At 43.8% G+C, this 27,261-nt stretch overlaps 1 protein-coding gene across 1 annotated transcript in view; it reads left to right on the top strand.

Annotated features, from left to right (window-relative positions):
• Positions 1-27,261, top strand: part of LOC119441781 (histone-lysine N-methyltransferase EZH2) — a 59,239-nt gene that overhangs the window by 15,646 nt on the left and 16,332 nt on the right. The window contains exons 6-12 of the mRNA XM_037706394.2: positions 380-476; positions 1,690-1,853; positions 3,050-3,076; positions 13,866-13,957; positions 15,859-16,069; positions 17,834-18,021; positions 23,153-23,414. Of these exons, the coding sequence (XP_037562322.1) occupies positions 380-476; positions 1,690-1,853; positions 3,050-3,076; positions 13,866-13,957; positions 15,859-16,069; positions 17,834-18,021; positions 23,153-23,414 (1,041 nt within the window). The remainder of the gene's footprint in view (positions 1-379; positions 477-1,689; positions 1,854-3,049; positions 3,077-13,865; positions 13,958-15,858; positions 16,070-17,833; positions 18,022-23,152; positions 23,415-27,261) is intronic.

The raw sequence follows: 27,261 nt of genomic DNA, 5'->3' as shown, positions 1-27,261 counted from the left end.
GCCTAGCAATAAGAGTGTTTTATAATGTCTTCATTTGTCCAAAAGAAGACAGGCTGTAGTACATAGAACACATAGAAAATGATTTTTTAAAAAAAGCAGTCATTATGCAAGCAAAATCATTTCTGTACATTGCATCGTAGACCTGTGAGTGGCGAGTTGCCTGATGTGCTCCTGTAAAGCAGGAAACTTACTCAGCTCTTTGTTTTGTGCTTACCGGAGCAGTGTCATCCTTGACAACCTAAGTTTCGCTTCGTTTGTCAGTGTGTTCTGTTCTAGGCCTCTATATCTTTTATTTTTTTAAAGTGATGCATGTGCACTTGAAAAGTTTCAAGCACTCTCAGGATGCTTTGATCATGATTTTTTTATTTTTTTTTTCAAGACAAATATGACGACAAAGGGTCACCAACAGACTTCATATTTACTGCCATCTGCTCTGTGTTCCCTGATAAGCGATCACCACAAGAATTGAAGGAGCGGTTTGTACCATTACATGTACCTTTTTTTAAAAATATTGTTAGCTCTATAAAGTGCTCTTTTGCTCAATAAAGGCTAGCGCATGAAATTCGTGCATACATAAGATGTATAAGCATGGTATAAATTGACCAACATCTGATAAATGTCTTTCTGTGAATTAGTGACAGCTTATTGTGCACAAATCCTTATTGCCAAGTTCTTTGTGCAGCACTTCTTTCATTTGCAGACAGTTTTCCATAGTATAAGCACATTACTGTGAAAAAGCAGATGTAGCCTCGCCACAGTGGGGGAGGTGTGTTTATGTACAGTGCCTGTGCAAACTGTAGGTACTGAGCAAATTGCAAGGTCAGAGTATTTGCAGTTCAGTCCTTGTGCTCACGTTAGAGAGCTTTAGCTGAGTGTTAGCAGTCCGCTATGCTTAGACCAGTGTATCATAGCTATTTACACATAGCCACACACCTGGAGTGCCAGTGCTTGTTCGCACAACACTAATGCCCGCAATGAAAGACAAAATGCTGCCTTGCTCCTCTGCAGCATGGCAGTGTGTTCATTTGGTTTCTTTGTCATTTTGCAGCCAAGCTGACTGCACGTGGCTTGCGTCTCTGGCAGACACACGTTGATGTGCTGACCAAAAGTTCAAAACCAATGCTGCTCTCTGTGCGAGCAGAGTGGACTTTAAGCGACACTCAGCTAAAACTGTCTCTAGGAGTTCCTGTTACCTCAGTATGTGTAAAATTCACTGCCCTAGTGCATCATATTAATACTGCCCCATTAACCTGTGTGCCAGTGTCATAAATTGGGTATTACAAGTTTGGACAAATGTGCGATACATTGTGCTTTGTGTTTTCTTCTTATTGATGCTGATACTGTCACTGGTGCATACCGTAATGTATAAGGAGTCTGGACCTTGAACAGCTTCAATGAGCACTTTTAGCCCTGTTCTCTTTGATTTTCCAGATGCTAAAATGAAATTACATTTTATGACTGTCTAAGATCTTATAGTCTGCACTATCAGTATTTAAATATCCCTTGTTGTCTTATTGAAACAACACATGTAAAGACATCATCATTACTGGTTGGTGTGTAGTACTTTCGTTCCTTTCCTCCAGCGCACCGTGCAGTTTCTGGTCAGTAACTGCCGTAGTCTTATACGTTAAAATATTTGTGAACGAGAAGTGGCACTCCACTGCTGAGAGTAGCTCTTGTCTCTGGCAGGTACCGGGAGTTGATGGAGAAAGTAAACCCACCCACTGTTCCACCTGAATGCACACCCAACATGGATGGACCATTCGCTCAGTCGGTACCTCGTGAGCAAAGCATGCACTCTTTCCGGACTCTTTTCTGTCGACGTTGCTTCAAGTATGACTGCTTTTTGCACAGTGAGTAGCTGATCTACTTTTGTGACTTCGTGGAAATTATTATTGTGTAGGAGTCATATAGGCTGATGATGATGATGATGATAAAAATGGTGATTGTGTTTGCTGGCAGATGAAAAGATGTTGGTAGGTAGTTTCGGAACTTCAGCCGCCATAGAAGGAACCAGATACTACCAGCCACTTTAATTCATTGCCTGTAGGAGAAAAAAAAAATGTGGTCAGGAGTGAGCTTTTCAGGTGTTATTGTCGAAAATGTTAACTTTATCTCAGCTCTTGTAATTTATGGTCTGGTTCAAAAAAAAAAAAAAAACATCCCAAGTAAGCTGCAACTTAGGCTTTTGAATCATGTTGAATTTGTTGGATTATCGAAGTATAATACAGGTGAGGTACCTGCCTGTCTGCAAGAATACATTACATGGTAAGCAACCTTACAGCCAGTGTTGCGAAGGCTATTTCTTGCTCTTTTCATTTGCATTTGGAAAATAGCAAATTTTTGTATTCACTTGCTGCCATTGCTTTTAATTGCGTGCTGTGTCAGGGGCACTGTTGCTATGAGACCTTTGTTACATGAGTCTGAATTACAGGAGTGTGGTATGCACTTGATTTTGGTGCATGGCGTTGTATTGTGTCCTACAGAGGCAGTGGCAGCATAGAAGTGGAGATTCAATATTTTGTTTTAATGTTGTAGAGGACCAAGAGTCCTAAAGCAATAATAAAATGTCTAACTTTACTTGTTGACAACAAAGCAACATTTGTGTACAAATTCAAAAATGCTGCGCAAGGAAACATAGAATAACTTTAAAAAAAGGTATTGCATTTGCATTTTTGTGTCAGTGTTGTGTCAGAGTAGAACAGTTAGGCTGCTGCTGCTGTATCAGAACATCATAATCTTTATTTTTTAAGCATGAAGAAAACTAATGATGTGTTATTTTCATTAAATGTGTGTTGTGATGTAGCATTGAGAAATTGAACTCAAGGCTTGGTTATTGGTCTTAAATTAATTTATCTAGGCCCAGTACAAAGAACAATTTCCATGAAACAAAGTAAAACGTGCAATGCTTTAATTTTGTCGCGGTGTGTTCACTCATGACACTGCAGCTTGATAAAAAAATGTGACTCTTCTCACTCTCTTCCTTTGGTTCCTTTTTCTCCTGAACTTTCCTCTGTTTCTTTTTTTCTTTTATGTCCTTATTTATTAGCAAATAGAGGGATGGATATTCCTCCAGGTAAACGGAACACAACTATTTGCATCTCTGCTTTCACTCTCCACTATTTCTTTGTTCCAAAGCTTTTCTGTTTTTGTGTGTCTGTGTGTGTCTAATGCTTACTAGATCCCAGCATCCTGCTGCACCTTTGCCTGTATTTACTACGTGCTTTCCCTGCCACTCTGAATGGCCAAGTTTGATAGAGTACTCTTCTGCAAGCCAGGCTGGTCATAAAGCTTCGAAGTGTCGTAAATGGCTTCGGCATCTAACAGTGGCTTGCTTAATAAAATGGTGTCAGTAACGAGGTACAGCCTTATTGCTTACCCCTCCAACTGCAGCAATGACAGTGAAGGGTATGAGCATCTGAAATTGCACGCTGGAATGGTATTGTTACTGTTGAAGCGAGAAACCCATGGATCTTGCAGTGTGCATGAATTTCCATCGCTCATACCAATTCCAAATATTATAAGTGAGCATTTTTAAGCGTACTTGAGAGTGAAGTAACATGTCATTACTCTGCCATGTTTAGACATGTTGTTGAATGAGGGAGTGGTGGGAGGGCGCTGTTTTTGTAGCATTATTTCACAGTGCTTAGTGGCTTATTTCAAAGCTTGATGATCAGCCTGTAGTACTTCATCTCTTCATCTGACATGTATTCGTTATATTAACAGTTGCATAATGTGAGCATTTTAAATCAGCTTGCAAGACCTGTGGTACAGGCACACTAATAAATAGTTCATCTTTGGGAGTTGCACATTATGATAATATAAACAAAGAACCAGGCTTCAGCAAATATTATACTAAATCCTGTAAGTTACTGTTTAGGCGATGATCAACCGCTCTGGTAACTTTTCTCAAAATGGCAGATGTTAACTGCAGATAGTATCACTAAAAGAAAAAAAGGTAATTTCAAAAATAAATCAATCTTATTAGTGAATCGTACAAACAGTGAAGATATTTTCTTCTTTAGTCTCACTATCCCAATGTAAGAAATTGTCTTTAACTATTGTTGAAAGTAGTTACGTGTTATTGTTATTAGCTGCTACCGTCAATAACATTGGCTTGACTATATGTCTTACTGTGTTACTTCTATATTCACCCCTTGTGGTTCTTTCTTCGTGTAAGTGTGTAATGCTGCTTTTTACTTGATACAAGAGCTATAAGATACAAGAGCTATAAATGAGTAAAATTTGTTAAAGGGGTTAGAGGATATCTTAGTTAAAACATCATTGACCTAACATTGTGATCACAGCTTACATTTGTTTGCTTTGTTCCCTAGATTTAGCACAGGGAAACTAAACAAGTATTTGTGGTTTTTCTATTTCATATTTAACAATGTGGGGGGATGGTCATGCATAATTTCAGCATAGTGTGCACCCTGGTTTACCAAATCAAGTTCGTGTACAGAAATTTTAATCATTTTGTGAAAGTAAAATGGAGCGAACTAAAGGCTTTATTAATTTATTGCCGCTGATGATTTCCCACATTCATGTTCATAGTGCAAAGTTTATTATACCCCAGTCACACGGGCACTTTCAAAGTCCTTTAAACCAAAGATTTCAAGGGAAGACGTGTGCTGTCACATGGGCGCATCAATGGAGGCCTAGTTGAAGGGAGCCTAGGGGGTGTCCGACAGAAGCTGTATAAATGTGAAAGTTCATTTTTTACCTGTTAAAAACAAGCTTCACTGTATTATAGAAGTTTCTCAGCACTAAACACCTTCGTGACACCCGTAATCTGAAATCATGAATGCGCCGGTACAGCAGCACCAGCACAGCCTGTAGCCATCAATCAGCAACATGGATGCCATGTGCGATTTGGTTTCCGGCTGCTACGCATCGAAATGTCCTGGTTTCTTTCTTTCTTTCTTTTTTTTTTGTGGGGGGGTTCTGTGCATCGTCACCTTTTTTCGTGCCTCGTCACTTTTGCGTTTTAGGATACGTTGCAGTTTCTGTTAAAGGCTTCAGGGTAGACCATCTGGAGACCGCTACACGGTCTCCAGATGGTCTACGCCGGTCTCCAGGCCTTGTGCTTCTGTGGGCATTTGTGAGTGAGCATATTTAAATAAGAACATAACATATGAACTTACCATTCTTTTTGCATATTTATATGAGTAGCTAGACACTGGTTTCATTGTGGGTCTTTGTTGAGATGGTCTTAGTGTCCCTTAATCAATAGTGGTCAAACAAGGGCTTTCACTGGAACCATCGTTTCGATATGGGGACTTGTCTTTGTCAGGGCTGCAACTGCTTTCCTCGGCAGCATTTACATGGCTCACCTTCCCTTTCCTCCAATGGGGGAGGAGAATAAGTGGGTTCAGGGGGGAGTGAGGGAAGTCAGAATTGTGTTGCAATAGTGAGGGAACAGTGGGGCGTAGTGTTGCTTCTTCTTCAAATAATATGTCGGGGTTGCTAAAGCGAAAAAGAATACATGTAAGCAAGCGTTAATTTGGTGCACCTAGTTTTTGCCAGAAAACAGGAAGTAAAAAGAGATATGATTTGGACAGTTGAAACATGAGCACTTAAAAATATCAGAAAGGAAAGGTTAAAAAAGATAGAGTTTTATCAGAACGTGTTTGGTTGAGTAAGTTGAGCAAACGGGGGAAATGAAAGCAATGATTATGAATGCACGTCTTGTTGAAAGTTGAAGAGATAGAAAAGACATTTATCAAATATAAAGTACCTAAGTCATTAGGTTAAAACATAAAACTTTAATTGGGGATGACAATAATGTACTTCCTAAGAAAAGAAGTGAGTAAAAAACTGCTTGTGAGAAAACAGACTAATTGGAGTGAGGTATATGATCAGCTCTGGTCTCACCAGGTGTAAGGCCACAAGAAGTTAAGCACTGCTGTTTATATTCTTGCTACTATTATAATGAATAGGTTTGATAGCTTCATTAGAAATATTTATGCTGGTTGGTTGCAGTGTGTTTGAACTTGTGGGTGAGATATGACTTTCTATATTTTATGTCTCTGGGAGAATGAAAGTGTAGCTGAGTCCCACAGTTTCATTTCCCCTTTGTTGGGACCCTTGTGATTGAGTTTACTGATTATTTTAGAGTTAAACTGTAAAAACTAATTACTATATTCCAAGCTTTGTGCTTTCTGAAGCAAGCAATAGCGCAAAAAGCAGGCTATATCTCTGCAAATCCAGTATGTTTTGGGCATCTGTTTACCTTATTATGGATAGATCAGAAAACTCATCCCCTCCACTATTTTTCAAAAGAATGAGTGTTAGTAGGCAGAAGATCAAATGCAAGAAGAATTAGAGAACCAAAGGACTTGCACTGTACTACCTTTGGGCAGGGCTTTCGTTTTGGAGTGGGGAGTAAGGTAGTCGGGTGGCCACGACGATCCACTTGTTTCCAGCTGTTGACGTTGGAAAGGGCCCCAACAAATCCATCCCGATCTGCTGAAACGGTCGGCAAGGAGGCTCGATCGGCTGTAGTAATCCTTGTCGTTGGTGTCTTGCATCGCTGGCAGTCTCGACATGGCTTGACGTAACGGGCGACGTCCGTGGTCAGGCGCGGCCAATAGTACTTCACTTGTATTTTTGCGAGCGTACGGGAACACTCGAGGTGCCCGGCTGTGTTATCATCGTGCAGGGCGTGCAGGATTTCTCACCGGAGTGCTGTGGGCTCAAGAAGGTAGTTTGCACGGGCTGGTGAAAAGTTCTTCACCAGGCTGTTATTTTGCCAGAAAAACGAAGGCAATTCGTGCCTAAATACCCTCGCGACAAAGTCGGTCTGGCCTTGCAAGTACTCTGCAAGACTTCTTAGCTCCGGATCCGCTCGCTGCTGCTCGGCAAAGTTGTCTGCACTTCTTTTTTTAAAAAGGCGTCCTCGTCTTGGCCTCTCTGCAAGACTTCTTAGCTCCGGATCCGCTCGCTGCTGCTCGGCAAAGTTGTCTGCACTTCTTTTTTTAAAAAGGCGTCCTCGTCTTGGCCATCTTGGGGCGTCGAGTCCACGGGAGCGCGAGACAGGCAGTCGGCATCAGAGTGTTCTCGTCCGGGATGTAGATTATAGTGGTGTCATATTCTTGTAGTCTGAGGCTCCACTGTGCCAGACGTCCTAAAGGGTCCTTTGAACTTGCTAGCCAACACAACGTGTGATGGTCACTGACCACTTTGAACGGCCTGCCTTATTACAGGTAAGGGTGGAATTTTGCTGTAGCCCAAATGATGGCGAGGCATTCCTTTTTGGTCGTGGAATAATTGCTTTCTGCTTTTGACAGCGACCGGCTAGCGTAAGCTATCACCTGTTTAAGTCTGTCTTTCCTCTGGACTAGGACGGCATCGAGGCCTAGGCTACTGGCGTCTGTGTGGATTTTTGTATTGGCATCTTCGTCGAAGTGCGCAAGTATCGATGGCGACTGCATGCGTCGTTTGAGTTCCTGAAATGCGTCAGCCTGCGACGTTTCCCACTTGAACTTGGCATTGCATTTAGTTAGATGTGTCAGCGGTTCAGTGATGCATGAAAAGTGTTTGACGTGTGTTCTATGTGTGCCTGTAGCGGGCACACATGCTTAGGAATCTATGCACTGCTTTCTTGTCGATGGGCTGCTGGAACTTTGTGATGGCAGATGTCTTCTGCGGGTCGGGGCGGACTTCAGGCTTGCTGATGAGGTGGCCCAGGAACAGAAGCTCATCGTAAGCAAAGCGGCACCATTCTGGCTTCAGAGTGAGTCCTGATGACTTGATCGCCTCTAGTACTGTTGCAAGCCACCTAAGGTGATTACGTCGTCAAAATAGACCATGAAGCGTTGTCGTCGTTGGCAGAGGATCTTCGGTATTTCGATGTACGGCAACTGCACCTCCATCGGTTGCTGCTTTTAGTTTTCCGGATATGGGCTTGCGGACCAACCATGGGCTGCGCCAGTGTATGGTCGGCGCTGCGGCGACAGGTAGCAGTCTGGTTACGGCGAACGGGATGGTCGTCGAGGGCTCCACTGAGTGGAGGCGAGGTAGTCGGCCATGTCGCGAGGTCGTTCGCCAAGCTGCGGTCGTGGCGAATTGTCGTAGTCCCATTTTGCGGTATGGGCACCGGCAGTAGACTGGGCCCGTTTCTCCACAGTGGTAGCAGAGCAGGCGGTGGTCAGGGGCGCACCAGACGTCTGTCTTCCTTCGGTAGCTCTGCTGGGCGACGGGTGGGTGAGCTAGCGGCAGCGGCGGCGTACGACAGAACTGTGGCGTTACGGGGCCCTGGCGCAGGCGCGGAGGGGTACTTTGATGGCGGCGTAGGTCATCGCTTCAGGCTGGGCCTGTGGCGATTCCGGCTGCCCTTCAGGAACTCCCAGTGACCGCTGAATTTCTTCTGACGTCAGTGATCAAGGCAACCTGAGGCTGTGATCTTGGGAACATCCTCTAAAGCTCCTCTAGCACGACCGCTTTGACGGTTTCGTGCAGGTCGTCAGTGCCCTGTTGTTGAACTTTGGTGTAGTTCATTGGGAGCGTGTGACGGTTGAACTGTTCCGCATTTCCAGTGTTTTCTCGGTGCTGGTGGCCTCGCAAAGGAACTCTTCGACGGTCTTCGGTGGGCACGTATCATTCCGGCGAAATGTTCTTGTTTCACACCACTCATGAGCAGGCGAACTTTCTCTTCCTCTGACATTTCAGGGTCAACGTGGCGAAATAGACGGCTCATTTCTTCCGTAAAGATGGCAACATTCTCATTAGGTAGCTGCACTCAGGGTTCCAGGAGAAGTTGGGCTCTTTCTTTTCGGACACGCTCGTGACGGTTCTAAGGAAGTTGCTACGGAACAGGTGCGACGTTGTAAGGGTGGACTCTCGGTCCTCACGGCATCTTTCATGGCAAAGAACACGTGGTGCAGCTTATCCTCAGAGGTACAGTTATTGAAGGCTGAGATCCTTTCGAACTTCTCGAGCCAGGTTTCCGGGTTGTCCGACGAAGCTCCACACAAGATAGGTGGGCTGCTTTGGTATGATGGCTGCAGGGGATGTTGCATCCGTTATCGTGGCAGTTGACATATCCACGGTCTTCCTGATCGGCTCAGGTAAAAGTACGTGCTCTGGAGGCAGTCATTGCAACCTTCGGCTAGCTCGCTGGTCCTTGGCGACGTCAGCGTTGTCTTCTGAGTTCGGGCTTGGATCATGGCTTTGCGGGGCCGTTCGGTACATGAATGCACTAGCACCTCCACCAGATGTCACGTGGTAGTGACAGTCATTAATACAGTAGCAAAACTGTGAATGATGAAATTAACTTTTCATTGGGCGAACTTGCGCCCACATATCAAGTGAAACTCGAAGCACAACGATGCGGCGAACACAGTCGGCAGTCGTCAAAAATTTTATCTCTGGATCAAGCGTGTTGGCTTTTATACATGAGTCATCGAAGGTTCCAGGTAATCAGTAATCACGGGTGCCCGTGTGCCTTCCAGAAACTACTACACAATTCGCATTGCACATGCATGCAGTCAGATTACGCAAGGTTTGGCGACAACAGACAGCGGATAGAACCATCGATAACTTTCGAGAAACTTCCAATACATGCAGGCGTGTCCTGCGCTGAGTGATAAAATTTGTTAGATGCTGAAACGCGGTCACCCGAGAAAGATAAACAAGTACGTGTGTCAATATAAAGATCTGTGCTGTGGTATTTCGCACCCTTGATATGTTGCAAGATATTTGTACTGAGCTCTATGTAATCTTGGTGGTTTGATAGTTACCAGTTTCTGCGGGCCATCGTACTTAGCAGGACAAGCTTATTGCTGAGTTGTCTTTCCCAGTCTTGTTGTTCCTAGTGCACACTTGTTGCAGAAGATTTAGCACACCCCGGCATATGTTTGTCAAAGTGCTCAGGAAACCACATATGCTGCATACACACAATCCAGTTACATTGTAACAAAACAGCATGTAATAGATAGTGGTGACGTTTCTTGCATATAGACTAAGAACAAGATCACAGAGTTCTCCACTATACTTCCACTATATCAAAAACTATTGCTTGAATTATGTGCTCATTTATATAACTAAAACGTTTGAATAAGAACATGCTAAACCAAAATTGAAGTAGGTTGTTGCTTATCCTAATGGGTCTTGCAAGGCACATGACAATAGACTGGCAAAAGCACTTAGAACATATTCTGCTTATCCTGGTTCAGAACATTTTGCTCAGCAAAGGCATGCTTTTACTGTAGTAGTACTGAAAGCTCCTTCATTAGTTATGCCTAAACATAAGTACATGCAGTATTAATTTGCTATGTGTGCAGACATAAGCTAACCTAAGCATGAGTCATTGCATTTCATAGTCATCTCATGCCATATCATGCTTGGAATGAGGACTGCAACATTTATTATCCCAGCTTTTCTTTACATTAGCACACCCTGGGCCCCTTCTTTGTTTGTAATTATTATTTCTTTTGTGCCTTAATGTAGTAATAGATGCTATGCATGGCTATAGCCCTTGCTTAGGTAAGCGCTATTGTTTTTACCACAGAGCAAGAGAGACAGGAGCGCCAACTCTGCTGTTAAGACATGGGCATGAATTCTGTGATCAACTGCTCGTTTGTGGCACATTATATAGGTGGCACAGCAATTTGTTGCTTGCATCTAGGAGCATTCCTGTAGTATGGCACCCATAATGTCTGTATCTTCTCCCAGTCTTTCACTTGCTGTGAAATTGTGCACACATTCCTTTGTCATCTACGTCAGTTTAAAAATGCACAGGATGCAGGCAACAGCATGAGGACCATAAGTTTCACATCATAAACTTCTGGAAGAGAGGTCAACTAGTAACATTCTAGGAGACCTTGAGGAATTTTCACTATGGTTGGGACCATTCCTTTAAGGGGCCCTGAACCACCCCTCAGGCTTGGGGAAGTAACATAGTCCGCGGGTAGCATACACTGCTGTGATTATCTCAGCCAAGTTTTGCAGTCGTACGTGGTGCATGGAGCTCTCAAGTGGAGTGCGGAGTCACCTTTCTCTCAAACACCCTTTTTTCAAACAGAAGCCTGCTTGCTCCTCTCTTGTGGATGCTTTATTTCGTAATAAAATGCATTGCCATACGCGGCTGCTATTGGTCGCTGCAGTCGGCTACACCGCGGCTGCTGCGGGGTCCCGCCAAAAGTCTACTGGCTAAGCGCACTGCGGCTTCCTAAGGACAACCGCATTTAGCTTATGTTTGGCTTATATCCAAAATGAAATTTGAACTGTGCACCATGGTGACATTTCGAAGGTGGAGTGTTGTGGCCACAACACTCCGCCTTCGCATTGCAAGGCACTGAAGAAGAAATGGGAGCACAGCGGAGGCCGTGTTTGATTACCAATAACTCCGCTTCTGCTGAATGCACTGAAGTGTTTTTTGCGGCAACATATTTCTGTAATGGCCTATTTTCACTTCAGTTGACTTTCTCCATTTTGATAAAAAGTGGTTCAGGGCCCCTTAAAGGAAAAAGTGGGTCCTTGCACTTGTCAAACAGTATAATACACAAACAGTATATAAAACTAGGTGGGGTGATGAAGTTGGGACATTTGCAGGCGCAAGTTGGAATCAGCTAGTGCAAGGCGGGTAATTGGAGATCGCAGGGAGAGGCCTTCGTCCTGCAGTGGACATAAATATAGGCTGATGATGATCATCATAATACATGCATAGCCAGATAAAAACACAAGAATAACACACTTGTGTCCTGCTTGCTATTCGGTCCTGGTTATGGTCCTTTGGCACCACTGCCACACTGACTGACCCAGCTGCCTCACTGAAGCATCATGCTGTTAAAACTCTCCTATTGTTGCTAATTGGCACTTTACCTTATTGGCTAAAAAATAAGCTGTCATGTCTTTTGGCTTTCGTAAACGACAACTGAAGAATGTGCCACGATGCCATCATGTTTCGCATGATGACGCCAGAGGAAATGTAGAAGCATTCTGTGCCACAGGTGCAGTCCTGTGGGGACTTGTTCTTGTAACCTACTTGTAACATTTTCTATGTTTTTAAAGGGATACAGACACAAAAGTTGGCGGGTGGTTTTTTGCGTTGGAACAAAAGTTGAAGTGTTGAAAATGATGAATACAACAAGCTGCTTTGAAAAAAAGAACGAGAAACATCTTTTTTGCGATTTTCTGTTGCACATTGCCTCCAAGCGGCCGCCGGCAGAAGCTAAAATTTGACGTCGTAACACCGACCCACCCGCGCGCGCGCGGCCAAGGTCGGCCACAGTCGTCGCAGTGTTTCTGGGGGTGTCGGTCCCTTGCAGCGTTTGTTTAACCTCTTTCGGCGAACTTCGCACGTGGTCTGTCCGAAACATTGTCCCCGTCGGTGCTCCACGCAGGTGGTGGTGCGTCTGACATGCGCCATCCGCCGGTCGTCGCTCAGTATTGACGCGTTCGTCGCGGCAGGAGGAAATGCCCAGACATTGCTGTTATAACAGCATCGTTGGTCGTGACACGCTGTTGCACACATTTCCCAGAGACGAGAAGGCGCGTTAACTTTGGATACCTGCCTGTCAGCCATCACGCACAGCCTGGAGACCTCTAAAAGATTACTTCTTTTGCGCGGACCACTTCGTCGACGATGATTACGTGACCAGCCTGGCTGTGCTGAAAAGCCTCAGCATGCCTCTCAAAAGGCAATGCTTAAAGCGTGACGCTGTGCCATCGGTCTTCTCACGAAAACGCAAAGCATAAATGATCAGCGGCGCGTTGGAATAGAGGAGGCAAAAAGATGTCGGTACTGTTTTCGTTCACTTGCAGCCTTCTTGAGCAGTGTGAGGGCGAGGCTGGGCATGTAGGCAGTAATCTCTTTAAAAATGTTGGCGAAGCATAGTAAAACAATACAAGGCTAGCGAGCGCGACTCACGAGATCGTACACATGCGCAGCTCTGCTTCTCCACAGGCTAAAAGCAGAAAAAACTGGGAAGAACGCCAGACAGATGCTGCCATCTGTCGGTCAGCTGGCGAAGTGGACGTGAGAGTCTCGGAGGTACTGATACCTCACAGCAGTTGCTCACACCGACAACATAAACTACCATTCAGCCATCCGCGCAGTGCTGAAGTACCCCGCAGCTGCCTCGAATGCGTGCGCTCTTGAAAAAGCAAGTTTACAGAGGAAATGACAAATAATTCTTGCACAAGTGTCTGGTGCAGAGCGAAATCTTCGTGCTACGGTTTGCGAAAACCTTACCGGCACTTCCACGGTCGCCTGCTCTTCTTCGGCGCTTGACGCGGAAGGCTCATAACCGTAAGCGGTAATATTTCTTGCCAAGTTGGAATGGTCCTCGTCTTCAGACGTGTACTCATCGCTGGTAGAGGAACCAGAACTCGAATACATGCTCGCGATGGCGGCGTCAGCGCATTTTGAATGACCACGGCCGGCCGGCTGGCTATCCGACGAGGGTGCCGTGACATCACCCCTTCCAACTCCCGCAGGTCGGGCGGCGAGGCACACGCCCACAAAAACGCCAAAAATAAAGCCATCGACTCAAAAATGAGCTAAGTGACTACTTCTTTTCGGTGTAATCACACACTAAGGATTTATTTTCAGCATTTTCGTAAAATTTTCAGATTTCGTGTCCGTATCCCTTTAAGTCTTGCCTTAGTCTCAAGTAGTACACGAATTTAGTAACACCTAGTAAATACTGAAAGGGGTGATAAAGAAGCATTAGGAAAGTGCAAGGTAGAGAGAAGATGAGAAGAAAAAGCAAGCATAAAAAAGATGCTTAGCGTTCTTGGTTTGTGCGGTTTTAGGGTGCTGTTCTATATATATTGCAGCAAAATAATGGTTGGCACTCCTGTCTATTTTGCTCTGTGCTCCTCACGCTTCACACATGTTAATTTTAGTTGGTTCCTTTCAGCATTCCATCCAGCACCAAGTCAGTACAAGCGGAAAAGCTGTGATATGAAGGTGGACACTGAGCCATGTGGATCACATTGCTACCTCCATTTGGTGAGGTTGAAGAATGCTGTAGTTCTCTCTTTTCTAAATATGTGTTGATTCTGTCTGACAATTATGATAGCACTATACAGTATAGACCACTTATAACGTAACCGCTTATAGTGCAGGACCGGATCTAGTGCGGTCTTTTCAGATTCCCGTTAATTTTCCCATAGCACTCCATGTATACACGTATCGCTTATAGTGCAGTTGCGGGAAACGAAATACCGGTTACAGTGCGGCTGCCTGGGAGTACAGAAGTCAGCGGTGACGGTGAACGCTCCCCTCAAACAGGCGCCCCAAGGAGTGCTCGGCGAAGAAAGGGAGACGAAGTGGAGGGGAAGGGCACGTGGTGCAAACAAACAGCCAGTGAGGCTTAAACCAAAATCTTGAGTGCAAGTCGTGAAATATCACAGCGCGCATAGCGAGCGAGGGCCACGAAACTGCCAATGCCGGCCAACGCTCGCTTCACGATAACGGCAGTAAACGAAACTTCAGGGAGCGGGCGGCGCTGGCACGGCACGGTGAAGGGCGCACGCGGAGACCGTGGAATGTGAATGAGGAGGGCAGCAGGGAAGCGGATTTCGCCTCGGCAACTCCGCCGCTTCGGTGGCTCCCCTCGCCCTCCCTCGTAGCTCCCTCACTTTCGACTGTCACCGTGCGCGCCCACCGCCATGCAGGCGCAGCTGCTCCAGCCAGCCCGGCGCCAGCTCCCCGAAGTTTCGTTTTCTGCCATTATCGGGAAGTAAGCGTTTGCCGGCGTGGGGCAGTTTCGTTGGCCGGCCTGGGACAGCGCCGCTGCTTCCCTCTGCGCCGTAGCCGCAGCGTACAAGGTCAACACATGACTAGAAAGTAGAGGAAGCATAAAGGAGAAAGAAGGGTTCACTGCCATTTTCTACGCTTGGCTACAGTAGCGTGGCTGAGACGTCGGCACGTACATGCTTGTTCCAGCGCAATGCAGAATCGGTGACCTTGCCATTTGAGAGTGGGTGAAATTTCCGGCGCGTTTTTTTTTTTTTTCTTTCTTTTTTTTTTTGTTTTGTTTGCGCGCGACATTGAGGGGTCGCTCCTAAGCTTTTACTCTACGGCAGTGCCGGAGCAATGGCGGTCGGAGGCGGCGCCACGTGATTTGGTTTGAATTAACGAGATTCGGCTGTAAATTGAATGCAAACGTTCCAGTCGCATTCCTCGACTGTTGCATACGCGTGGCGGCTTGGTGCACATGTTTTGCATATGTGCGGGCCTTGAAAATTGTTGCTTTGGTTATAGTGCGGTACACCCGCTTATAGTGCGGATATTCGCCACTCCGGCGACTTACGTTATAAGCAGTCTAAACTGTATTTGTAGAGCCCATGTGTCTGTTGAAGAGATGTCAGGTGAAGCGATGTGATGTCAAAACAGTATCAGTATTAATCATGCAAAACGTGTAGATGTGTAGTAGAATTTCATATTCTTCATCGATATAGTTTCATGAGAATTGTTCCCATCTTCCTCTCTGCTAATTCCAGTCTGTGCTGTCAACTACAAAAGTTGAGCAGAACACAATAGGCATGAGAAAATGAAATTGCTTAATAGCCTAGGGCTGAAACCTTTTCCATGCTGCACAGCCAGGTTATGAGAAACAGGTTTTCCTGCAGCTTTCAAGTTCTGAGAACATTTGCACTCAGGTGTAGAAGCAGCACAGTAAGTATATTGAGTGTGTTGTTGTGGCCTAAAACCATTTGCCTGTGGTCTGGTGAAAATGGGAAGCTGTGGTGGGCTTGTGCTTGCGTATGAGCCTACCATATGTATAATTTTTGTCATGTTGCGCATGTATGCTGTTTAGCTGCAGAATTGTGCTCCGTTTACTTTTCATGGTAGATGTATGTTGCTGCTTAGTTCACTGCATAGATGTGCTTTCTATATTACCTTAGGATTCTGTGAAGGCAAGGCTGCAAGCAAAACTCAAGGAAGAAAGGGAGTCATCAGAGCAACGCAAGATGCAGAAGCAGATTTCCATGGACAGTGGGAATGAAGCAAGTGGTGAAGATAGCAATGACAGCACACGTACAAATAGCAAAAAGAGTGACAGCTCCGAGAAAGACCAAGACAAACCAGCACAAATGACTGTCAACAGCTTGTCAGGTTGGCTGCCTTTCTCATTCTTTTCATTGGCACAGCAATATCAGCAGAGGTGTGCGAATACCGACTAGTAAATTTTGAATCGAATATGGAATCAAATCAAGAAAAAAAAAATAAAGCCGAATATTGAATATCAGAAAATTTATCATGAAGTTTATTGCTTACAAATTTTGTGCCGGAAACACGGTGCTGCACATGCTAGGTAGTCTACTAGCATTGCATAACAAGAATGTTGCAAGCTATCAGTAACTTTGGTACCTGCGAATCAAAATGTATAGTATGGTCTACTTTTATTAAAGGAAATCACAAATTAGTATACAGTGCTGATTATAGCTCAGTTCAATGTGAAGGTCTGGAAAATATATCCATATATATTTAATAGAACATCTGTTGGATAGAATGAAGTGCTTTTTGCCCTATGAAGCTGAAGTAGAGAAGTTACATTGTACTGAATATGCTATGAAATTATTAATTTAATAGTAGACCTCTGTTTTATAGAATGGAAAAACTTTATTTCTTTATTCATTTATTTATGTATTTGTTTGCTTGTTTATTTGCTTATTTATTTATTTGTTTATTTATTTATTCTTATTATTTATTTATTTATTATTTATTGGGATGTGCGTTTTGCAGATTAATCTGCATGACAGACGAAAGCGCGGACCACGCATCACATGGCTCGATCACCACTTAGCGTGTCACCATGGTTGGTGTTGCGCGAGTCGACAACGATTGTGCCTGACGTCAATGAGCAGAGGTCTTTTCGTTGTCGGGTTTAGCGTCATTTGCCACCTGTCAACGGGCCTCTAAATCAGAAGGGTCATACCAAGTTCTGCAGAGCAAACCCCCACCATTCCCTCAGTGTCCCTCCGCGCAGATGTCTGCAGCCTGGCAGTTGGCGCACAAGTCACGTGCCACTTTCGCACCCACCGTATAAACCTAAAGCTAATGTTGTGAGCGGTTGTTAAAAGCTATCGAAAAAAGTGCCGATGTGCTTCTACGAACAGCGTTAGGAATGATAGGCCACTGTACGGTGTGTCGCAAAGACGGTTGCCGTGAGCAACCTTGGTGCCATCCCGTACACTCGCTTTCATTGCCATCCCGTACACTCGCTTTCATTCGTGAGGCGGTTTGTCGCCTTTTCAAATACTGTGCAGCTCAAATACCGTGTGAGATCAGCATTGATTCAACAGCAAACTGTAACTTTAGTCACCTACGCCCAACAAAGCGCTTAAACTTGTGTGTGGACAGAAGGCTTCGAACTGCGTGAATGCGTGTGTGCGAACACATATATCTGATATGATTCGCGTCCCTTCTGGCGGCTAATCAGCCCAATCTTCGCAGATGCTTTTGCACTTTCTTGAAAAAAGCACTGCTTTTGTCACCGTTCCCTTTGTTTCATTGCGTTATTGCTTGATCGGTGATGCCGATCAGTGAACCTTGTACCGACTGAGACTGCATGCTGTGAAAAAGCTGTGCACATCAAGGCACCGACTTTTCTGGGTGCTTCTCCGAATATACTGAATATTTGAAAAATCAAATAGTAGATATGCAATTCGCAAATCAAATTATTTGAACATTCACTATTTGGTTCGATTTGGTCATATTCAAGTATTTGCACACCCCTAGTTCTCAAAGATGCACAGAACTATCTCCCAAAGCACATTCACAGTGCAGAGTCGCAAATGTTAGGTGGATTATGATTACCATTGCATGACTAAGTGTTGTGCTTACTTCCTTAATCAATCCAGCTACGTTCTTTTATAGGGAAATCATTCGATGGCAAAGCGGCTCGCCTACTTGCATCACTTGAACCTGTAGTGCAGCCATCACAAGAGGAACTTCAAGAAGAGTGGTGTGCAGCTGAGCAATCACTCTTCCGTGTTCTTTGGCGTGTTTTTTATGGCAACTACTGTGCACTTGCCACAGTCATCCTTACCAAGACCTGTGCACAAGTGAGCCATTATTAGTTGATATCTAATGCACTTGTAGTAGTGCCAAAACAAAATCTTTTCTGAAAATGGGGACAGTGATCAAGTCTAAAAACTGTGGAAAGGAACTAATTTCGGATATTGCTTTAAAAGGTTATGAGCTTGTTGGTATGACCTCATTATGAGAAAACAGCACGAAAAAAAAATGAGACAAGAAAGACTGGACTGGCAGTGCCTCTCCAGTCTTTCTTTCTTATCTCGTCCCCCCCCCCCCCCCCCCCTTCGGTTTTACCGTGATGTATATGCTTCTTGCATCTGTAGTACCATAGTTATTTGAATCTAAGCCGATAGTTCTTTAAAAAAAACATGAGTTACCAAACTCCAGGGTCGGCTTACATTAAAGGATTTTGTTAAGAGCCATTAAAATGAAAAAAATGCCATTCCGCTCGTGCCACCATGAAAAGACATTGTGGGCATCACAATCTGCTGGGCAGCCGATCAAAGCACAGGAGAAAAGGCACCATTTTGCCCGCTATGGGTGCATGCTGTGCAGGCGTGAAGGCTCGTTCATTTTCTTTGAGATTCGCTTTTACAGCACCAAGCAAGCAGTGCCACTGCTCGACTGCATTCAACTGAAAAGTTGTGCTGGCGGCAGCACGGTCGTCTAACCTCTAAGCCACTAGAAACTTCAGCGTGGACAAGGTGAATGTGTGCCACTGGAAAAAACAATAAATTGGCGCGGTCTGGGATGTCGTCCCAGAAGGCCTGATTAGGCGTGCATTTAGAAAGTGCTACATTTCAAGTGCACTTGATAGCACTAAAGGTTGTGCGCTGTATGAAAAAGACAGCTACAAAGAGCTCAGTGACAATGATGAAAACAATGATGATCCCAGCAATGGACGGAAAATGAGCTCGGACAATTCCATTGCTGGCGATGGATACGGTTTATAAATGCTATTTTCCTTAAGTGGCTGTTGCTATTTATCTCTGTCGTCTTGCATACGATGAGGAAAGTTTTTAATTTTCTGCCCTTCCGAATTTCGGAGCTCGGCTAAGAATCATGGTTAGCTTAGGTTCAAATAAATACGGTACTGCTACGCTGTATCAAAATAGATGTATATTTGATGAAAATTCCATGTTATTGTCACTGAAAAAATACAAATAAAAAAGATGATTTCTTGTTGCGGCCAGCAGAAAGATGTGTGAAGAGCATAAGAAAATTACAAGTCTGTGGTATATCTTGCATGTATCTTGCCATCAAGACAGGGGAGGGGCTATTTATAATGGACACTGACACAAATGTTAGTTTGTCGAACTTCTTGTTTCCTGATTCAGTTTATCCAGGAGAGAAGTAAGGTCACAGAAAACATTCAAGGTAATAGGCACCGCAATGGCTGCCATCAGCCATATTATGCTTAAAACCCCAGTTCTCAACAGATTATTGAAACTAAGCAGTATTGTGCTTGTTCAGTACTAAGGAGGGGACCAGCTGGCAACACTGAGTACATATGGCTCCTCCGCTGCCATGAAATAGTCCAGGCATGAGCAGTAGAAACACCCCTCTTTTTGAACCCGTAACAAGCACTCTTTTTCCTGCGAAGCTGTAGTGTTTGTTACTTCATGGGCATCTGGTATGTCACATGTTAGGACTATCCTGAACGAGGTGGTCTTGTCTGATCACATTAGGTGCCATGTCTGTGCCCAAAGAGTGCCATCTTGTCTGAAAATTCGACTAACCCCACGTGGCCGTAATTCATCAAAAAAAAAAGGGGGGGGGGGGGGGGGAGATGGGCAATGTTAAGTGTAAAAACAGAAAGATTCATAAGTTGAGTGTGAAGTATAGTCTAACCTACTTATAATGATCCTACATATAAGAACTGATAAGCTATAACAACCAGGCTGTACTGTTTCTTAGCACGCCAGTTACTTATGAATAGGTCAGAAAATAAAAGTGCTGGCCCTGTTTATGATTAGAAAAGTGTGGGAATGCGGTTTCCAAGAGTTAACAACAGCAGCAACAAATTACTCTTGGAGGAAGATGAAAAATGTCTTCTTTCGGCTTGTGTTTACCCTTTAATGACAGTAGATATAAATGCCCGAAAGGGATGTCTATTTTCCATCTAAAGGTACAATACACATTGAGAACAAGCATAATCAAAGAAATTAAAATATATATATATTTTGCCTAAGCTTTTTTAGCAATAGGGTGGAAACACCTGGCAAAAAACTGCAAGTAGGCTTCACCCCAAGCCACCTATGGCTTTGTTTTGGATTTGTACAGACAGCTCTCGTCATATATGAACCATAGGTGTACATTTCATATGCTTTACATCACGCGTGTGGCACCATTACAGCCAGAAATCTTGCATCCGTCTTACTCCTTCGACAGTGCTTTCAAAAGTAAACGACATGTGCCATACTTCCTGTCATTCAGTATTGGCCACAGACATTTAGCCTGAAACCTCGTATTGAATACTGAAACTCAGCAATAAATAAACAAAATTTCTGTTATGTTGCCTGTGGGCAAAACTCGTCAATAAAGGGTTGTTAACCTCCTAAACAATATGCAAAGCAAAAATTTACATAAAATCAAGATTTATGAATGATCCGGCCTAGATATTGAAGCTATCAATTAGCGACTCAAGAATGACATCATCAAATTTACAGAAGCCTATGCTAGCTGGAGCTGCGAGAAATCCACTTCATCTTTCACAGCACTGCTAGTGGTTTTTCAATAGCTCTGATACTTTTTGCAGGTTTTCTGCAATTCAGATGTTTTTCTACATGGTCATGAAATATACCCACGACTGCATGACATATCATAATGATACATGATAATTCTGGCTCATAAAATCGCAACCATGCATTTCTTTAAGAAATTTAGGTTTGTTTAGGCATATCTGGCCTAAGAAAGGCTCATCTAACTTGCCCACAAGAAAATAAATTTATGCAGTAAGGGGTGAAGTGCCCAACTTTCCTTGCTTTTTGAGCACCTCTGCCTCCTCCTGTGCAAAAACGCTTTGTCCATAGAAATGTACTGCTGCTTTCTAGAGCCTACTGATGAGATCTCACTAAGCAAAGACTGTAATTAATGCAAATTCACTTTGATGTTGCATGCATAAGTTGGCACTTATACACGAAAGAAAACACAGCTATTCTAGGACAGTTTGTCCCGACAAAAACACTTAATGGCTGTAGTAGAGGCGCACAGAGGATCAAAATCCTCCTTGAATAGTTTATTTATTGGTACAGGCACCGTGTAACGCAATGATTGTGTATAACCGTATACTCTGGGGGTGGGCACAGCCCATGGATCTTTAAACCTAGTATTCCTCGTACACGGATTTTCTTTCAATTTCGCTAACGAGAGAGAATAGTTTTCATTATAACGGAGGAAGCATTTGTATATCATCATTATTCTGTAGTCAAATAAACAAAACACTGGTAAAATATCATATTTAAGAAAAAGTTTAGATGTAGGGTAGAGGTAAGGGACATTTGCTATACACCGGACAGCTCTCTTCTGAAGCATATGTAGCTTTTTTAGGTTTGTAACGCCAGTTGTGCACCATACAATACAACAATACTCTAGAAGTGAGGAGACAAGTGAATTATACAGCAGAATTTTAACTTTGACAGGAAGTATGTGCCTCAGCCTTGATATAATGCCGACAGCACTGGAAACTTTAGATTGAATGTGCTCAGTATGCTCATTCCAAGTTAAATGTTCAGAAAAGATGACTCCAAGAATTTTTACGGAGCTTACAAAGTTTATAACGTCGCTGCCTAGGCGAATGTTAATTGGCTGTGCTAATTTTTTTCCTTTAGGTCGGTATAATATCGCCTTTGTTTTTCCGGAGTTTATTATTAGGCGATTCATGTCTGCCCAAGACTTTAAGCTTTCGAGAACCTCATTGGTTGTTTTCTCTAATTTACCTTCTGCTGTTCCTGAAATAAATACTGTAGTATCATCGGCGTACGCGACAAACTGTGCATTATCTGTGATGTGTACAATGTCATTTACGTATATGCAGAACAATAATGGTCCTAATACGCTCCCTTGGGGGACTCCTTTTCTAACAGGCTGCATGGAAGATTTCGCAGTGCCGATATCTACGTACTGTGTTCTGTGTGTAAGGTATGACTCCAGGAGCGCATGAGCTGTCCCACGGACACCGTATTTCTGGAGTTTTGAAACATGAATGGTGTGATCAATAAGGTCAAATGCTTTTGAAAAGTCAACGTACACACCTATTACGATTTCCCTGCTATTGAACGCTTCTAGGATTTCTTTTTGCATAGCTAGTGCCATTTCCGTGGAACGATGCTTTCTGAAACCGTGCTGAAAATTTTGCCGAAGGTTATATTTATTAAGGTACGATATGATTCGAGAGTGCATTATTTTCTCTATAACTTTTGAGAATACCGGCAGGACTGATATAGGTCGGTAATTATTTAAATTGTTCTTGTCACCGTTCTTATATATTGGCACCACGCGCGCAATCTGCATCATTTTAGGAAAAACACCGCTTGACAAAATGAGGTTGTAAATATGGGTGACGACTGGGGTTATAATGTCAAGGACATATTTTACGGGGCCTGTTTGAATCCCATCTGCATCTTTTGTTTTGCTATTCTTCATTGAATGAAGATAAGAAAAAACTTCTGCGCAATTAACTGGTGCAAAGAAAAGCGAACCCGGGCTACTGTTCCCAATAAAATGTTCACCACGAACCTGCTGTTGAACACTTTGGTCATTGCTGTCATTTGAATACAATGACTTGTACTCACTCCACACTCATTTCACAGGCGTGAGATAGAGCGTTACTGAATGACAAAGGGTGTGAGTGGGCGTGAGTATCAACGAGAGGGAGTGCCATTTAATGTCAGTATCAACAAAAGTCAGTGACAGTGAGTTTAAGTAGGCATGAGTATAAAAGGGAGTGACTGTCGCCGAGTATGAATAGGAATTTAAGTAAGTGTCGACAAGTGTAAGTGCGCATGAGTATGATTGAGTACACAGCCTACAAAAATCCGCTTATTCTGCCAGCCTATGGTTGAATGTTTTAAAAATAACTTTTGCTGGGCATGATGATCATACTGTGACCAATGCATGTACCTGTCAGTAGTTAAAGCTACAGCAACATTCTTTCAGGTATATGCCTTTGCACAGCGGGAACTTGCTGATCTTCCGCCTGAAGAGCATGTACATGACAGCACACCACCTCGTAAGAAGAAGAAAAAACATCGGCTGTGGTCTATGCACTGTCGCAAGATCCAACTGAAAAAGGACAGTTCCTCTAATCACGTGTACAACTACACTCCGTGCAACCACCCAGGCCAAGCTTGTGACCAGAACTGTCCCTGTGTCATGGCTCAGAACTTCTGCGAAAAATTCTGCCACTGCAACTCGGACTGTACGTATTCACCTCATACCTCCCACTTTATTAAACTGCTGGTTTAGATAAGTGCAGGGATGTACAGCATGGAATTGTCTGAATATGCATGTATGAAAATAGGCCCAGTGTTCGTAAAGGATGCAGCCAATGCAATAATTATGAATGGTGCTTGTACATTATCATTTCATACTGATCGTTTAGAACTTTAACAGTCTCCATGACTACCAAAAGCATGATAGCATCAGTGTGTCGAACCGAACCAGAATTCTAGCTGGAACTGAACCTGAACCCAAATTGATATTTTTATAACGTGCCTGAACCCGAACTAAGTTTAAACTGAAAAAAAAATAATGGTTTCTAGTTCAACCCGGAACGGCTCAAGTATATAGGGCACCAAACGGGTTCTCAATAAATAAACGATTCTTCGAAAGAATTAACTTTTTCAGTCGGCGCACACCGCAAGCATGTTCTTGCGACTCGCGAGTTGTGTTACGTGCAAGTGTGGGGATAGACATAGGTTTGTGCAGGTTACTAGGTATGGCCACCTTGGCAGAGAAGCTTGCACTTCTAAACTCGGCCATGCCAATTGTGTTCTGCGGCTGAAACATGGTTTCAGCGGTACTGCAGAATCACCTTTTCTGCTGAAGCTCCCACTTCGGTCATTACACCAGCTCGGTGCTATTAGTACGAAATAAAATGTGAAACGCACATGGTAGTACACACGGGGAGCAAAAAAGACTGTCATTGAAAAGGGAAAATAGAAAAACCGAGTTCATCAGCACAGCTTCTTGTAACAATAACACTGCGGTCTCTAATGAACGCCGTCTTCTTGGGGAACGGTAACAACGGCTGTAAATGGCACGGGAAATGTGCTTTTGTTGCATGCCATGGTTCAACGCATGTTTGGCACCTCCAAGCAGAGTACAACACTCTGATTTCTGCAAATCATTCCCAGGGTACAATATGTGTGATTTGGACATTTTTCTCCACATTTAGTCAGTGCAAGGCTCTGTGCCAAGTGCAGTGGTATAAAATAGATTGTCGTAATGTTTAGTGAAAACTGTTCTTGTTCATGGTTCAGAAGCGTCAATGTCCTCACTTGCTTGTATATAAAAAAATCTCAGTACAGCTGTCCCTTGCTGGCTTCTTTCTTTGCTACAGACTGTGAATTTAAAGTGGTAACTTGTGTAATACAAGGTGAATCTGTGCTGTCATATAACGCAGTTTGCTCACCACCAGTCCAGTAGTAATTACTTGAATTAAAATAAAAATTCATTATGCTGCCATCAAGTCATAGATGCTAAGCCTACCCCATGCAGACACACGCATTCAGTAATGGCAGTAGTATTCGAAATAGGCAGACTTTTTTTTTTTCTTTTTTTCTTCTTCGAAAATATTACTCAAAATCTGCTAATAGCTTACACGTATACGTGAACAAAGATAGCAATAGTAGCGAGCTAACGGAGTTCTTCGTTGCGCATGCCATAAAGTCAGTCTGGAAATCATCTAGACTGGCTTTAAAGGGCCCTCACCAGGCCACATAGAAAATTTTGGTTATACGCTGGAAGTTGTTACGTGTCCTCTAGGGAGTGTTCTACCTCAAGAATTTTTCAAATTGGTTCTTTAATCGCCGAGATCGAAACATTTCAGTGCCACGAACTCATGCTTTCAGGAGGGGAGCTTTACCGCCAACATAGACACCCTCTCCACTTGCCCCGTCTAGCCTCCGCAAGCAAAATTCCTTCCCTGCTTTCTACCATACCGGAGCTCAAGGATTGCGTGACGCATACATCACAAGCCCCGCCTTCTTCTTTTATTTATTTATTTCTTTTTCCCCCCGCTTTCTTGCTGGGCAGCGCACTTCCGCTGACAGTGTCGCGCATGAGCTGTTGCATTTGTCTCGTTTCGCGTAGTGCACAATTTTGTGCGCTGTGCACGAGAACACCTGAGTAGCGGTATAAGTCAGTGCTACACGGACACTGCGGCAGACGCAAGCAGATTACAGTGCATGATAGCACGCTGGAACACAGTAGAAAACTACATAGTTTGATTGTCTGAGTGTGCAACTGCACGACGTGGGAACAAGGAGACGAAACGGAAGTACAGTAATACCTCGTTAACTCGAAATAGTAAAAACCGGGGAAAATTTCAAGATAAGGGTATTATTGAGATAAGCAAACTTGTGGAAATAGAGTAAACTAGAGTTCTTTCCAAAAAATTCACCACTACTGACCAGCTTTTCAACAAGAGCTTCTAAACGTGCAAGGATAAGAACTTACTGCAAGACCTTCAGAAATAGTTATGCTGCTTTTTACAGCAAAATAGATCAACTTAAATTAACAAAGCACGTGTCACTCCAGTTTCGGCGTGTATTTGCTGCCCTCATACCAGCAACACCCGGCTCTCAAAGTCGTCGCTCGCGTGGGGTTCGACTTATAGGCGACGAGCGAACGCGACAGCCATCCCCATCGCGTGGCTTGTTGCCATCGAGTGCAAGATCACTTGCATGGGGTTTATACTTCATTAAATGCAGAAAAAACTTCGTAAGGCTGGTCTGCTTCGCTGCGTCCTCGAGCTGCTTTCCACATCGTACGAGCCGATCGTTCCTGCCGCTACACTAAACTTTATTTCGCAGCAAGTGAAGCATGCTTCTTCTTTTGGCTGATGTTGGCACCTCTTGAGGTCCTTCGTCGTCGTCTTCACCGTCCCCTCTGTTTGTTGCCGTCCCAACGATATAGGCGTCAGTAAATTCACCTGTCACCGGTACATCCTGCTCGCATAGTGTTTACTCGTGCTGCGTGCGTTGAGTAGAATAAAGGTAAAACCGAAATCACACCTCTGATGGTAAATCACGAGCATTGCGTAAAGCGAATAAAACGGACTGCGTCAAGGGTGCTATTTTGCAGGGCCTGCCTCTGCGCACTTCTCTCCCATCACATGACGTGCCACATAGTTGCTTGACAAAGTTGTTCCGATTTCACATTCGGGGAAAGCATCCGGCGGAAAGCGAAATGGTCAGGCGGCGGAGTTTTCATTTCAGTCTCAGTAAATATTTCGAGGTATCCGCAATTTGGCCCAAAAATATTTCGAGATAAAGAACAATAAATAAATGGCACATATGGGAAATGGTTCGGTGCTGCGGAAAATTTCTACTTAGCCAAGTTTTCGAGATATGCGAGTTCGAGTTAGTGAGGTGTTACCGTACATCTCTCTTGCTATAGTAGAAAGTAAAACAAAAACACAGAGACATTCGGTTGGTATGTTTTAATATTTCTCTAAACTTTAATTCATCTATCGAAGCAGCTAGAGAGTCAACAAATAACTGATGTTGCCTTGAATAATTCTCGAAGTCACGGGTCACTGAGAGTGACGTGACAGCACGGCGATGTACATAGCGCACTTGAAATATATACGTCACTCTCCGGCTGGGAGCGTGGCGCCCGCGAGAAGTGCAAACGGCGTTTGTTTTGAAATTTCACCTCTTTCCGTGGTGTTTAGCGGTGTAATACTTAGCAGACACAATCGTTGGCGTGCATTGTCAGCACTGCGCTTGTCAGCTCAACGTGGCCAGACCTGGTGAGGGGCCCTTTAAGGAATGCTGCATATTAAATGCACTCAATGGCACTGAGGACGACATTGTTTAGGGTGCCAAGGACGCCTGCAACACATCCGACAAGGATGACTTCTCTGGCTTTTCTGACAAGGATGTAGCTTGTGGCATTGACTAGTGAGATTCAGTAGCTGAGCTTATGGTAAATAAAGGTGTTTCCTGTTAATTTAACTTTTTCTTTAAAAAAAAAGAATTAAGGGTCGACTTATATTCGAATTATCGTTTTTTTGTTTCTCAGCTAGTTCAATATATAGA

This window comes from Dermacentor silvarum, chromosome 2, assembly GCF_013339745.2.
Source record: "Dermacentor silvarum isolate Dsil-2018 chromosome 2, BIME_Dsil_1.4, whole genome shotgun sequence".
NCBI classification, from domain to species: Eukaryota; Metazoa; Arthropoda; class Arachnida; order Ixodida; family Ixodidae; genus Dermacentor; species Dermacentor silvarum.
The sequence above is the reverse complement of the archived record's forward strand: the minus strand, read 5'-3'. Positions and strand labels throughout refer to the sequence as shown.